The sequence below is a fragment of the Schistocerca gregaria genome, chromosome X, assembly GCF_023897955.1.
Source record: "Schistocerca gregaria isolate iqSchGreg1 chromosome X, iqSchGreg1.2, whole genome shotgun sequence".
Classification (NCBI taxonomy): Eukaryota; Metazoa; Arthropoda; class Insecta; order Orthoptera; family Acrididae; genus Schistocerca; species Schistocerca gregaria.
The window spans coordinates 365,717,344-365,733,629 of record NC_064931.1 but is presented as its reverse complement, the minus strand read 5'-3'; the positions used below and the strand labels follow the sequence as shown (position 1 = coordinate 365,733,629).

Below are 16,286 nucleotides of genomic sequence, written 5' to 3'. Positions count from 1 at the left end.
GACGACAGAAGAGGGGAAAATTAGTGTTCTTGATGCTATTGCAGTTGTCCGCACATTAGCTCCCGCACAATCGCAAGAGGAAGTAGCATGCCAGGCAAGTGTCCTACGCATTCTCCATCGACATAGGTTCCATTCGTATCATATCTCCCTCCATCAAGAGCCGCATGGAAACGGTTAAGGGGATCGTGTTAACTTCTGTACAGGGACATTAAGGCAGGATACTCCAGATGTACGTTGTATCTTGTTTAGTGATAAAGCTACGTTTACCAATGATGGTCAGGCAAACCACCGAAACATGCACTATTGGTCCGTGGACAATCCCTGCTGGCCTTGACAGGAGGAAAGCCAAAGTCCATGGGGTGTAAACGTGTGGTGTGGAGTTGTGAACCATCATCTCATAGGCCTGTGTTTCATAGACGGAAGACTGAACGCGCACATGTATCGCAGCCTCGTAACAGACCGTCTTCACAGACTCTGCAGATTAGGAGGAACCTGAGGCACCAATATGATGGCTGTCCAGCCCATAGTGCACAAGTACTATGGCATGTCTTCACGAATTGTTTCCAAATCGCGAGGCTCCCCCCGTCGGTTGTTCGAGTCCTCCCTCGGGCGTGTGTGTGTTGTCCTTAGCGTAGTGCGTACGCTTAGTGACCGATGACGTCAGCAGTTTGGTCCCATAAGACTTACCACAAATTTCCAATTTGTTTCCAAGTCATTGGACTGGACGCAGAGTACCTGTACCTTGGACGGCCCGTTCACTCCGGATTTCACTTTTTTCTTTGAAGAAAGCTCAAAGATGCTGTTTACAAGGACATATCAGTTACAACCGATCATATTCAAGGACGTATTACTGCAGCCTGCTTGGACATATTCGCCGAAATGCTAACAGGTGCGCAAAAGTCATTCAGTACCATACTGGAAGCGTATATTGCCACTGGCGGTGTTCATTCTGAACATAGCCTGTGATGGTCAGTTGTCTCATTACTAGTCAGAATCCACGTAATTACTGTATGCACTTCTGTTGTTCTTTAGTGTGTGCTACCACAGGTATTGTACAAGTGTCGGTGTGTGAACTTGTCAAATTACGATATCTCGTAAACGACTCGCACTAGAATTCTGCAGTAAACACGAAAGACATTCTAATTAACCTTATTATTAGTTTGTCAATGCCACTAGGCATTGTTCCATTTAAAAATGTATGTTTACACAAAACATACAGTTTCTGAGTATCATCATCATCATCATCATCATCATCTGCTGGCTGGCTAAAAATACGATTCCCAGACTACCAACCCGTTCTGTGAAAATCGCAGATCAGTAGCACTTTTCATTTCCGCAATATCTGCGATGCAAGTTTAAGGTGATTCACCCTGTATACGTGAGATAATCTCTCTACAGCTTTGTTGCATGCGAGCTGAATTAGTAAATTTTTTGAGCATCTTGCTCGTCAACAATCATCGTGTGAATCTTACCTTACTTGCGTCGAGCGGGTTATCGCTGAGGTGTACCACTGGGCCTGGATGCGTCTTTCTGGACCTGAAAAAGGCAGATGCACCATTAGTTCTGAAATAGTACCAACGTGTGTTCCGAAGCGATATAAATGGTAAAATTAAAATAAGGAGAAACTAAATAATTATGATATAAATCTCGAAGCTTCCCCTGTCAATATTATCTCAGTTTCTCCACGACGCCTCTCTTCGTATTAAAAAAAAATCATGTATTCAGTTTTCCCTCCTCCATTAAAATTAATTACCAGCCATAATAATTGGAAAAAGCCAGTGGCACTTCTCTTACGGAATTCTGTGTACTAAGATTGAAATCGGAAGTGTTGCGTTCTGCTGACTCGATTTCTCAAATATTTTACAATTATCTGTTAACGCTTACGCGGAGCGGAGAATAATGCTTCCCTTTCTTGAAATAAGCATTAAACGACTGCGGTCTGATCCTACGCACGTACAATGAAAGGGATGGGAGTAGGGCGCCACGAACGGTCGCTCGAGCGGAAGGAGGCGGAAGATGTAGAGCAGGCACAGCCAAGGGCTCTTGCTGTCCCGTATCAAGCGCAGCTCCTTGTCCCCGGCCCTCGTCTGTCACGCCTCCCTCACCAACCAGCTCTTCAGCCAGCAAGTATACCAACGTTTACACCGCGCGCAGCCTCCGAGACACTTTAGCACGCTGGAAACGCGACACTTCGAGCCACCAAGAATTAACAAAACCAAGCAAAAAATAAATAAATCACTCCTGCGCCTGACAAATGATTCTTATATACAGGCATTTACTCGTCTAGCTCGACAAGGGGTCAGCCAGATGGCCGTGGCCTTATAGCAGAGATAGTCCCAGCATTTAATTTACGTAACTACTTCGGCGTAGTCCCCACAACCTCAATAAATTTTAAAAACGACTTTTTTCCATCAGACTGTGTATAATTTTTTTTATTTTTAGTTTTTCACGCTACCGGTGTCAAGCATTGCCAATTCTGAAGTGTGATTGAAAACATAACACACCATATATAGAGAGAAAAGAAAAAGCTAAACACGCAACTATACTGAACGTACCGTGACAAAGACATAACATTCACCTCTAGTAACATATGAAGCTACATCCTTGCCATTAATTTAAAAATCGCGTGTCATGCATACCTGTGCAAAGCACCGTCGTCAAACCACCTCACCTAAAATGTAAAGGTGCACGACGTGAAAGTGATTATGAGGACAAAAGCATTACCACGTTACTTAAATCTCACATTTAGCCAGAAGCACTAAGAAAACAAACCTTGCAATATTTCCCACGAAATACACTATGCATTCAATCAACGAACTGTCACATGTGCAGTTTGCGTGGAAAATTTTTTAACAGTCAGTCAGAGAATAAAAATACAAGGATCTTGCAACTATCCACACGATTCCAAAAATATCTCTGTCTCTAAGTTATTGTTTTGTGAAAAACGTATTATAAATAAATCGGGGGCGCACATCAGCACCGTTACATATGTCGAGACGTATTTCAAGGACTGAACAAAAGCTATTTACATCGTATATATTCAGTATAATACTATTAAAAAACGTAATATAATGTCGAATCTCAAAATGTAGTATCTTAGTAATGTAAAACGAAGTGTTCATAATTACAGCACGTGACAAACATCGAGAAACGGCGTTATCAATCAACTGTGGGCAAAACAAACTTGTTAGATGTCATAAGCAACCATGCCCAAACAGATCATAATTAAGATAAAACAGTAACAGCAGATGTAAAGTGCAAGCGGATGACATGAAGATGTCAGTCTGTATTTCGATGTTGTACATGAAATATATCCTTTTTTCGCGTAGCATATGTCTACGAGCTTCTGTGGAACTATTCATGGTTGTTTAATTTTTCGAATTATTGTTATACTGTAACAGTAGGTTAAGCTGTACCATCAAAAAATTTTAAAAAATTGTACAGTGTCTGGTGAAAAAATACGCTCTTCTTCTAACGAAAGTAATTTATGGAAATCACGGAAAACCTACCTTAGAACGGGCGGACTGAGATTTTTCACTGTCCTGTGTACAAGGACAGTCTGTTTAAAATAGAGCAACTTCCTACAATAACGTTTTGTTCCTACATTCTTAAAAAGAATGTATTTAATAATATAACCAGCTAGTACTACACTGTTCACTAATTCTTTGACGCCGACCAGTGCCCCCTCCCCCCCCCCCTCTCTCTCTCTCTCTCTCTCTCTCTCGCCTAAGGACCATGACGATGTTGTAGACTCCCTAGTGATGATGTTGAGAGGGAGAGGGGGGGGGGGGGAGAGAGAGAGAGAGAGAGAGAGAGAGAGAGAGAGAGAGAGAGAGAGAGAGAGAGAGAGAGCGCCAGTAAACATCGTAGTAACATGTCTGATATGTGACTAACTCTCAATTCTGTGCAAATAGTCATTTATAGAAATGTGGGGTATGTTCAGTCCGTAACTGATTAAGCTTTTAGTCAAAGGTTACCGCATTTTTTTTTTTTAGCGCGAACTGTAATCACTCATTCCATAAAAATAATTGGGAGTAACACTACGTAAGGTGTTGAAGTGGAATAAATATAGGTTCACATATGCGTTGAGTGAATGACAGATTTCGACGACTAGGCAAGTTACTGATAAGCTGCCGTTTGTATACGAAGGAGACTGCTTGAACAAACGATTGTGTACAGACAACAGTTGCATGTTGCTGAAGTTTATGACTAAAAGGATACATGAGCTGTACACAAGGACGGTCATCGCCGATATTCACATCGCTTTCCATAAGGAAGAATTAAACTGTTAAAACAAAATCTCAGGTGGAAGACGTCCTAAGAAAGATGCCTAGTATTTCGTGAAAGTCTTTTCAGAAAATTCCGATCTGCGAAGCTTCAAGCCGCTGTGTATAGCTCCAGTAGACACCGTGAATATTTAATAAGACAAGTTATGGTTCAAACAAAGGCTTAAGAGCAATCATTCTTCCCACGCTCCAGCCGTCAAGGGATGCCAAGGAGCCTGAAAACATATTACACAAAAGATACAGTGCTTCAAAAAATTCATATTCATCGCCTAGGTATGTACACTGCTCAGTCAGAACATTATGACCAACGACCTACAATCGATATAAACCCTTCTAGGAGATAGCAACTTTACCCGGCGAGTAATGACTGCTAGTCAGACACACGCACGGTGCATGCAGTATCAGTGGGCGTGCCGCACGAGCATTTCGGCAACTGCACGACTTGCCGTGTGTGCTGTGATGTCTTCAACACGTGGCGAAACCGGGGTGAGACCACGTCCAGACGTCATGGGTTTGGGCGGCCAACTCTCATTACAGACGTCGGACAACGTACACTGGGCAGACTGGTAAAACAGGACAGGCGGCGATCTGTGGCGGAACTAATATCAGACTTTATTGCTGGGCAGAGCCCAAGTGTGTCAGAACAGACAATGCACTCGGGCGTATGGCGTGTGACTGGTAGATCAGTATCCCATCGCTGTCCGCGGTGTCTTCAGACACATCTTCGCTGGACACCAGAGCTCAGTCTTTATTGAAGACAGATCTACTTCAGTCAATGAGATTCCACTCCGAAGACGTGTGTGGAGACGCTCCAGACAGCGCAACCTGACTGTTACCCGCCATAAGTCCTGACAACCGAGGGTTATGGTTTGGGGTGCCATTTCATTTCGTACCAGGTCCATTTTTGTTGTCATCCGCAGCACCCGTAAAGCACAGCATACGTCGACGGCTAATATACAAGCGAAGGAAAACGCAGTTTGTTTGATCTTCACTTTTAAATTAATCTTGAATTCTCTGCAAAAAATTTTACATTACTACTGTATTTTGAGAAGTTCCTGCTCTATTCGTCACAAAAATTACCAGTCCCTAGACAGATAACAATTCTTCAACTTTCCCCAGATAACATAGCTTACGACTGTTTAGTTTTTTTTCATTTTATTGCACATACTTTAGATGAAACACAACAACAAAACGTTTGAGGTACATTGAGAATTATTTGGAATTTTAAAGCCACGATGTGTATTCAGAGTTTGCGTATTGAAGACTTGAAGGTCTGGTGTCATGTTAAAAACTCGAAACTTTCCAGTTTTATCGAGCCTGGCCACATACTGCTGTACAAGGACTAGGTAAGTTTCAGTACTTGAAAAATACGTGCACTTCCTTAACAGAATTGTTAATTAACGCACCAATTAAACGAGGAAGCCTCGCAAATATTTACTTGCTCATGTTCACAAATATGTACACACCTGAAACTCACAGAGCGAGGTGGCGCAGTGGTTAGCACATTGGTCTCGTTTACGGGAGGTCGACGGTTGAAACCCGCGTCCGACCATTCTGACTCAGGTTTTCCTAGATTTCCCTAAATGGTTTTAGACAAATGCCGGGACGGTTCCTTTGGAAGGGCACTGCCGACTTCCATCCCCATCTTTCCCTAATCTGATGGGACCGATGACCTCGCTGTTTGGTCACTCGCCCCCCAATCCACCAGCCAACCTGAAACCCAGTTATGATGTCGGCACTGGAAAATACTTTGCTAATTGAACAAAAATCCCGAGGCTCACATCACATTAAAAATAGAGCGAGCACAGGTATAGTCGCTACAGAATTACCCCTTTACGGTCAAGATCCTATTTCGTGCCCAGTCCGAGACCCAGTTTGTATCTGTCGATGGATTTAATTTAATTTTCGTCTGTAATAATACAATAAGGCAATAGAGGTACGCGTTACCAAACCACAGCAAGAAATAATTAAGTCTGTAGCTTTTTACCCACGAAGTTCACAAGAAAGGATTGGAGTTTAACGACGACGAAATTATTTGACGACAAGGAACGAACTCTGGAAAACGAAATCAGTGATATCCTTCTGGAAAGGAATCGTCCTGGCATTCGCCTTCAGCAATTTAGAGAAACATAAGTACAGATTTAAACCCCTCTGCTCCAGACTGTTAATGCAGTGCTTTGGCAATCGCGGCAACCCTGCCCCCACCGTAACTCCAGTAAAAAAATTTTTTAATGGGACACACTCATACTCCCATTGTTTGAAGCAAAACACAGGAGCTCCGAAACTGCGTCAATCCCTTGAAGATAGTGACTCATTCAATGCACGGAAAGAACAAAAGCCTGTTTTCGACGCAAACTATATCCACCAGCCGAAAAATTCACTGCTTCAAACTGAAACAAACTTCAAAGAACTGGAGGCTCACGATTTACCAAACGCTACGTGAAACAGCATGTAATAACACGAGTTTTTGATTAAGAGCTTCTGTGTATGCAAGCAAAGTGACAAAGAACGCCAAGTTATTAAGTAACACAAAGCGCAGACGTGATTCGCCGGACGAAACCAGAGGGCGCGCGCGCGCGCTAGGAACTGAAACTTTACGCTCGACACCCCCCCCCCCCCCCCACCCACCCACACACACACACACCCAGAGAGAGAGAGAGAGAGAGAGAGAGAGAGAGAGAGAGAGACGCGTATATCTCAGGCTGACAAAATTTGTACTCGTGGAGGTCGCCGAACCAAGTCCGCTGTCCACATGAATGGTTCACTTCTTCACATGCCAACTCTTAGAGTTGTATGCAGAGTGGCCCCACTCACTGCATCTAGATCAGACACGCATTTTTAGAAGCATGTCAATACACTGCTTTGTAAGACCATGTCGTAAAATGTTTTACCGTTTTTACGGTTATTTATGCTGCACAGGAAAGCGGGAAATAAACGAGGAAACATTAAATCCCGTTGGATCCCTTCGAAGTAAAGAAGCCCTGAACAAAACATGGAAAAAGGCACGACTTTCGGGAACCCCAATGCACTCGCCACAATGCCGATAGCGTGACAAACACAAGGATCCACGAGACTTACTAACAAATCCTCCTACAACACATCAATAGCCTTCACGGTAATACGTGAGTGAAGACAAACATGGAACCAGAACTACCGCCAGACTGGCCGAGCGGTTCTAGGCGTTACAGTCTGGAACCGCGCGACTGCTACGGTCGCAGGTTCGAATCCTGCCTCGGGCATGGATGTGTGTGATGTCCTTAGGTTAGTTAGGTTTAAGTAGTTCTAAGTTCTAGGGGACTGATGACCCCAGCAATTAAGTCCCATAGTGCTCAGAGCCATTTGAACCACTACCGCCAGACTAGCAATGGAAGTTCATGTAAGGTTGACTCTCAAACTGCTTCGCTCCCTTCCATGGCAGTGCCTGATCAGTGAGTAAGTGGGGTACAGTCAACACACATTTTTCGTAAAATCGAATGTTTATTTCTCAACGTAATCTATACGGAGTTAAATGAATTTGGCCCAGATGGTGTTTTTTTTTTTTTTTACTCCTCGAGAAAAGAATTTTTTCTAATTCTACAAAAAGTTGTTTATATGGCACATAACCACCTAATTGGACGGTTCTTTTTTTTTTTTTTTTACGGGTAGTTTTACGAGACAGGAAAAGAGAAAGGATTAGTTTCCTTTTGCCGCGTTCCATCGTCTCCAAAATTCCTGCATCATTTCATTTTCCACCTAGTATACTTCAGTCTAGAGCAAGTCTACTGCTTCGTCATGACTGATGAGTTTCGGCCTTGTGGCTATTTTCAGGTGATGACTACTAAATACCCAACAAAGCGAGTCTCGTACCAAACTGTTAAAAGCATCCTGCTTAGCAAAATTAATTACTAACAAAATTTCTCCATTATTTCATAGGGATACACCAGACTTATATTTCAACCTCGTAATTACGTGTACGACACGCGCTCAGTAACGCAACACATTTCTTTTCTGAAATCAGGTTGGTTTTATTCTTTACTCTAACACACCATATTATTCCACATTCTTCTGGCTACAAAAGTCTGTTTTTCAAAATAATCTCCCTTCAATGGGACGTTCTTACGCCACCTCACCGAGAGGGCCTGTACGCCCGCATGGTACACTCTACTGGTCGAAGTCGCTTACGAATATTTGCGATGCTCTGATTTTCCGCCCGAAGAAATGCAATGACGGCTCTCTGCTTGGAACGCACCTCCGTTACAGACTCTATTTTGCAGGCTACGTATAGCACCGTCACCTATCGGAACCTCTCGAACTTATACGGGAAATATTCCAGGGTGTTCCACAACAAATTCCGCATTTTTCCAACCGAAATTGGCAGAAAAAAAACGTGTTGCTTTACTTATTGAAAGGGCCGGCCGGAGTGGTCGAGTGGTTCTAGGCGCTACAGTCCGGAACCGCGCGACCGCTACGGTCGCAGGTTCGAATCTTGCCTCGGGCATGGATGTGTGTGATGTCCTTAGGTTAGTTAGGTTTAAGTAGTTCTAAGTTCTAGGGGACTGATGACCTCAGAAGATAAGTCCCATAGCGTTCAGAGTCATTTGAACACTTTTTGTTCCTGACTGCGCGCCTAGAACCGCGAGACCACCGCGGCCGGCGAACACTTTTTGAACTTATTGAAAGTCCCTCGTAGTGTTGTACGAACCAAAATTACTAGGCGTAGTGCTTCAACACAAATTAACGATTTACGATCGTTACGGCGTAATGGAAAACGTCGAAGAAGTAAGTTTGGTTCTTTTTCATTTCTTTTTTTGTGCCTGAACTTTCGAACAAATTACTGTCTGATGCTAGGGCAGAAAGAATTACGCTTGTAAGAAACGGCTCAAACACACTACTACCCTCTCTGATTTATTTAGATTATTACCACAGCTGAAATACTATCCTCATCAATTAGATTGGAGTGACATGCTGTGACTCTTGTCGCCACGCCGTCGACTAGGGCTAAAGTGTCTTCAAAACTTTTACTGAACGTCGGTAAGAGTCGATCGCAGTGTATCAGTGTATCTTATAGCAGTCGTATAGGAACGGGGATTTTCTTGTGCCACAGTCCCGCGGGTGCCCAATGAGTAGCAGAGCCAACTGTCGTGTTGACGACCGAAGTCACCGTTAACCCTAGTCGACGGCGTGGCGACAAGAGTCACAGCATGTCACTCCAATCCAATTGATGAGGGTAGTATTTCAGCTGAGGTAATGATCTAAATAAATCAATGAGGGTATCAGTATGTTTGAGCCGCTTCTTATAAGCGTATCGTTAACTATCACAGTGGCCACCGCCCTACACAGCTCAGCACGTCCCATGCCAAAGAGATTACTGTGGGCGCTAAGCGTAGAAGAGTAATCTCTTGAGTGATGAACAAGTCCATGGCATAGGTCACCTCACCTATCTGGGACCCACTTTGGAACCATTAACTCACGCTCGTAACTCTCGTTACAGCCTTGTAATGCCCACTATCTCCTCCTCCTCCTCCTCCTCCTCCCTCGCCTGGTATCTTCGCGGCATGTTAATTACTGGATTTAGCAATGTTAGTGGTAGAGAGTGGCCGCCTCTTCCCACCAAGGAGGGAATTTGTGTACCCCTATCTGCCTGCTATTCGAGTTATCCCTCGTGTAAGTGTGCGAACGTTTTTTAAAATGTCTGCGAAACGTATAACTGAGGCGGGATGTGGATATCAGCCCGGTATTCAGCTAGCTTGACGTGGGACACCTTACTATTATCTTGGGGCGATAGATATTGTGAAAGTAGAAGCTTGATGATATCCGAATACTACTTCACCTCAACGAATACACCTTTTTACCTTCATATTTCAAGAAGATTCCTCCTCTGTAACAGAACTGGATTTTTATGCACTACACAGTATAGTCACTTCTGCCGCTGAAACAAACTGGTGAGAGCAAACTATTACAGTATCATTCCAATTTCGCCCCTATATTACACCGATTTTCTAATCTTTCCACACCACCAACGTGCCATCAAGCCACTGACATTTAATAACAACACGTAGTGTTTGTCCCTCATGGAGACCCAGCCTTTGTACCAAAAGATAAGCTTGTCTAAATATAAATTAGTACAAAATCAGCACTCATTTGCAGTATTTCACTTATTATTTTTGAAACATAAATAGTTACATGAGAAAACTATGTAGATCTTTCCTAATAGTAATCTCTCGACGCCCTCATTAAAATTCAGGGTATTTTGTGGCTCCACAGTACTTGATATTAGCTAACGCACTGTCCAGTCACATATATGTGGCCACCTGCCAAAAGCCCGAATAATCACCTTTTACAGTGATCGGTCCGGGACGTGCGGGAAGGGAGTCAGTTGAGGTTCTGGAAGGTACAGACAGGGACGTGGAGCCATCCCGTCTCCAGTGCCGTGGCCAGCTCAGGATCCGTGGCGCAAACAGCCCGATCGAAGTGGTTCCACAGATTCTCGATTAGATTTATATCCGGGTAGGGTGGGGGCTGGTTGGATTTTCAGCGGAGTACGTTAAACTATGTAGCACGTTGCACTGTCTTGCTGGTAGATGCCACAGTGCCGAGGAAAAACAAACCGCATGTAGAGGTGGACACGGTCCCGAAGGACAGCTGCATACTTGTGTCGATCCATTGTACCTTCCAGAATGACAAGATCAGCGAGAGAATGCCACGGAAGCATTTACCAGACTATAACATTCCCTCCTCCGGCCTGGACCCTCCCGACGATTGTTGCGGGGTGTTTGCTTTCAGACATTTCACGTCCGATGGAGCATAGAGCGTGATTCATCTGGAAAGGCCACCTGGCGCCACTCAGTGGACGTCCAGCTGACGTACTGGCGTGCAAAGTCTAGTCTTAGTCGCCGATGAATAAGTCAGCACAGGTGCATGAACAAGGCACCTACTGCCGAAGCCCACACGCAGCAACGTTCGCTGATCGGTCGTTGAGAAGACACTGTCGGTAGCCCCTTGGTTCATCTGGGGTGTCAGTTGCACAATAGTTCCACGTTTATTTGCCCGTACACATCTCCGCAGCCGTCGTTCACCCGTTAACTATGGCCCGTGGTGTATCACAGTTGACTTGGCGCCGGTTTTGGATAGCGCAGTTTTGCCATATACGGTATACTTTAACCAAGGCGGCGCATGACCAGTTTCAAACTTAGCCGTTTTGGAAACGATTCCAGCTTTGGCTCCAAAGCCAATGATAATGCCCTTTTGAATGTCACACACATTGCTCCGTTTCCGTGTTACGGCAACGGCTGCACAGTTTTGCATGTTCTCTAGACACACTTTATATACCCTGCACTGCTATTGCTGTCACCTGCCCTCCGTGAGTGGGTACTGCACGTTGACGTCGAACGTGAGCGGTGGTCACATTAATGTGACTGGGCCGTGAATCTTTACTTATGAACAGTTCAGTGTTTGGTTAGCCACTGCATTGTTGGTTGCAGGGTACTGTTTCTCTCCCTGGTTGGCGATTTCTGCAGTTGAAATCGTCAAATGTGGAAGTAATTTCAGGCTAGCCTCAGGGCAACGTTACAGCGCAGTTACTCTTCACTATTCAGATCTGGTGAATCGCGTCGGAAGCTCCGTGAGGCTGTCTGCGCATGATGTAGGAAAGACCTAACACCAGACAATTGTTGCTAAATCCTTTTAAAAGGTAGCCCCTAGCACATAAACAAGGGGAAAGAGCCACTGTATTTCAATAATACGATTGCCGATCAATCACTAGAAACAATCTCAACCACTATATATATATATATATATATATATATATATATATATATATATATATATATATATATATATATGAGTGTCTGATCGATTTGGAGTGGAAATATCACAACGCAAAGTGTAGGACAAACATATGCATTCTTCCAATGAATTTATACATAAATAAATTTAATTCATCCGCAAAAGAAGTGTCTCCGACAACACATTAGTTCCCGAGTAATGTTAATCACTCGAACCCTTACCAAGTAGGATTAACAGAAAAGATGTGGAAGATCTAGATATCGTAAGCACGTTTCGCCACGGATTCGTTCATTTGTTATGAGAACGGAACTTCGAAGCAGAGTCAAGCAACATACTACTTCGTCCTACACACATCTCACAAAATGACTGACACTCAAATCAGAAGACGTCGTACTTCTTCGGAGGCTTATCGACAGGTTCTCTTCCCGCAGTGCACTATTCGCAAATGAAACACCAGTAGTACCTGAAAAACTATCCACAGACAACCTGATGGCCTGGGGACCACCACCATCTTGTGTCCTGAGTAAGTAAATAAGTAAATATGGGCCCAAGCACAGACTATGACGTCAAGGCGCAGGTGTCGTGTAAGCTCCGCCCGCGACATACCTGAAACAGTGGGATGTTTCCTGATCGCATTGCTTCTTGGATTAGAGCGCTTTTTTTTTTAATTATATACCTATTGTAAGCTCTAAGGTACGTCTAGAGCAGAGAAGGTTAGAAGTTAACCCGTAGATCATATGTCAAGTATCCAGCTTCCCAATATCCTATTCTCTTTTAGCATTCCAATTTCTTACGTTAAGAATACGACGAACTACACACATCAAAAAAAAGTTTTGCATTACCGCAGTTCACAGAACTCCGCAAGATAGACGTTGACTGTGGATATTGCATCACATACACAGTCCCTGTTCAGAGATGTCACTAAACCCGCCCAAAGATGTAAACAACCATGCATGAGCAGCGCATATTAGACGGAGGAGGTCAGACAGCCGATCAGTTCCAGCCATTCCACCAGGAAGGAGGTACACGGCTCGTATTGGCTGTAGTTTAACCATGCCTAGACTGTCAATACAGCGGTTCGATCGCGTCCGCATTGTTACTTTATGCCAAGAAGGGCTCTCAACAAGGGAAGTGTCCAGGCGTCTCTGAGTAAACCAAAGCGATAGTTTTTGGACATGGAGGAGATACAGAGAGACAGGAACTATCGATGACATGCCTCGCTTAGGCAGCCCAATGGCTAATACTGCAGTGGATGATGGGTACCTACGCATTATGGCTCGGAGGAACCCTGGAAGCAACACCACTATGTTGAAAAATGCTTTTCGTGCAGTCACAGGACGTCGTGTTACGATTCAAACTGCGCGCAATAGGCTGCATGATGCGCAACTTCACTCCCGACGTTCATGGCGAGGTCCATCTTTGCAACCACGACACTATGCAGCGCGGTACAGATGTGCCCAACAACACGCCGAATCCACCGCTCAAGATTGGCATCACATTCTCTTCACCGATGAGTGTCGCATATGCCTTCAACCAGACAATCGTCGGAGACGTGTTTTGAGGCGACCCGGTCAGGCTGAACGCCTTAGACACACTGTCCAGCGAGTGCAGAAAGGTGGAGGTTCCCTGCTGTTTTGGGATGGTAATATGTGGAGCCGACGTACGCCGTTGGTGGTCATGGAAGGCGCCGTAACGGCTGTAAGATACGTGAATGCCGTCCTCCGATCGATAGTGCAACGATATTGGCAGCATATTGGTGAGGCATTCGTCTTCATGGACGACAATTCGCGCCCCCATCGTGCACATCTTGTGAATGACTTCTTCCAGGATAACGACATTGTTCGACTAGAGTGGCCAGCATGTTCTCCAGACATGAACCCTGTCGAACATGCCTGGGATAGATTGAAAAGGGCTGCTTATGGATGACGTGACCCACCAACTACTCTGAGGGATCTACGCCGACTCGCCTTTGAGGAGTAGGACAATCTGGACCAACAGTGCCTTGATGAGCTTGTGGATAGTATGCCACGACAAATACAGGCATGCATTAATGCAAGAGGTCGTGCTACTGGGTATTAGAGGTACAGGTTTGTGCAGCAATCTGGACCACCTCCACTGAAGGTCTCACTGTATGGTGGTACAACATGCTATGTGTGGTTTTCATGGCCAATAAAAAGGGCGGAAATGATGTTTATGTTGATCTCTATTCCAATTTTCTGTACAGGTTCCGGAACTCTCGGAACCGAGGTGATGCAAAACTTTTTTTGATGTATGTCTATAGAATCTAAAACAGAATCAATGGCGGCTATTGTAAACACGAGCTAAGCAAGCGTCGACAGTTTCAGCATTAGCTACGGAGCTACTTGACAGAGAATGAAGGCTGTGCGATGAACAGCAGTGACAGGTCAGCATACTGAGTGAAAATCTTGTTATCGCCTGGTGACAGTGAAGGATGACTCAGGAGTGTAAGCAGATAGGCCGGCGGAGCACGAGAATGGTAAACAATAAGTACACAAGCGGGCGCTCTGAGCCAACGCACTCCACAACTCCCGAAGCTGGAAGCGCATATGAGTGTTATGCGATGGGTCGTACGTATTTTAAGTTGAAAAACTGGGTCTTGCATGCGATATGAAGCTGTTTTAAATATACTCTTCCACAACTGAAATTTGTGTGTGTATTTTACTATCCAATTTTACGAATGCAACCTACCGTCACCTCAGAGAAAGACTATTGTGTGTGGACCGAGCGAGCACAGTGATTAAAGAACTAGACGGGCATTCGATGGCAGCGAGGCCAGCAACAATCCTAATTTATATTTCACGTGGGTTTCCCAACCATTCCAGGTGAATGGCGGTATAGTTCCTATGGAAAAGTAACTTTTATTGCCTGTCTCCATATTTGTCTATTTCGTGTTTTGCTCTGTCTCTGAGGAGTTCTATATGGGCAGTGTGAATGGGACATACGGTGCGAACAAATTAGTGAATCCCACGGAACGATTCGATTAGTTTTATAGCGTACAATGCAAAGTATCTCGCTTAGAGATGACCATTAACGTATTCTAACCTGTGTTATTCTTTCTCAAGTTTAAACATTATTAATACTTTATTGTTTATGAAAAATTAATAGTAAGCGTAGTGGTATCGTCTATAGCTTCAGACAGGAAAACCTCGCTTTGACCCATAGTACTTACTTTATCCAATAGCGGTGTTATTTTCCGATAGCTTATTTCTCTCCTATGTCGTTCATTTTCGTTGTTTTTCTGTGTTATGATAGCCTAACATCTACAGTCGATACACTTATTGATCTGAAAGTTTTATCGTTTGCAGTTGGAGCACCACTAGCGTTACAAGAAGTGACAAAGCATGCTGACTCCTGCTGTTATATGCACTGTAAGACTGACGTTTGTTTTCCATCACTTTGCCACGTAGTTCACGAAACAGTTGTTACATTTTTGCTTCCCAAGCGTTCATCTGGTTAATATACATATGTAATTAAATACTTCAAAAGGAAATAACACGTGTCGTTTCGTTCTGCTACCAATAATATAAAATTTCAATTCACTTAAAGGCACACATTATGTCACTGATTCTCGATGTCGTCACGGTAAAACCAAAGCAGTTACATATGTTATAGCAGCACCTTCTTCAGGCTAGGTACCACATACGTAAATCAAGTTATAAGGAAGTTAGGGCTGAAACGAACCTTCAGTTTGAGCAAGAAACAGAATACCACATTTTAGCATACTGCTTCAATACAATCAGTTAATGCAAATTTTCTGCAGTCACCGACAATTTTATTTCCATGCAGTAACATATTAGTCAGTGTGAAATGCCCGCTATCTTCATACTGGCGTAACCTCAAGCGCCGAAACGAAGACGAGGAACGGAAGAGAAGGCAGTGAAACGTCGTCGGCCAATAGCACGCTGACCAGGATGTCACCACAATAGGAGCGGCAGCTAGCGCCACTCCCGCCAGGCTCGACCGGACATCAGTGGACAGTATTTTCAGAGTATTAGCGCGGCCTAGCAGAGAGTGTTACAAGAACAATTATTAGTGATCCACATTCATTGCTTGTTTGGACACTGTCTATAGCGAAGAACATTACTGTTTGCATGTCGCCCATCGCTTGCAACACCATTGTTTATTTCAGAGTTAAGTACTGTCAATCTGCTTATTGAAATAAAACTACTAATGGTATTTGCTTGAATTATTGTATAGCATTCCGAGAACGCAGCA

At 44.1% G+C, this 16,286-nt stretch overlaps 1 protein-coding gene across 6 annotated transcripts in view; it reads right to left on the bottom strand.

The window, feature by feature from the left end:
- LOC126299600 (syntaxin-binding protein 5) overlaps positions 1 to 16,286 on the bottom strand; it is a 901,795-nt gene that overhangs the window by 348,819 nt on the left and 536,690 nt on the right. For all 6 annotated transcript variants that reach the window (XR_007552829.1, XM_049991623.1, XM_049991624.1 and 3 more), the window contains exon 5: positions 1,473 to 1,536. Coding sequence is in view for 5 of the 6 variants with exons in the window: in XM_049991623.1 (XP_049847580.1) it covers positions 1,473 to 1,536 (64 nt within the window). In the remaining variant the exon portion in view is untranslated. The remainder of the gene's footprint in view (positions 1 to 1,472; positions 1,537 to 16,286) is intronic.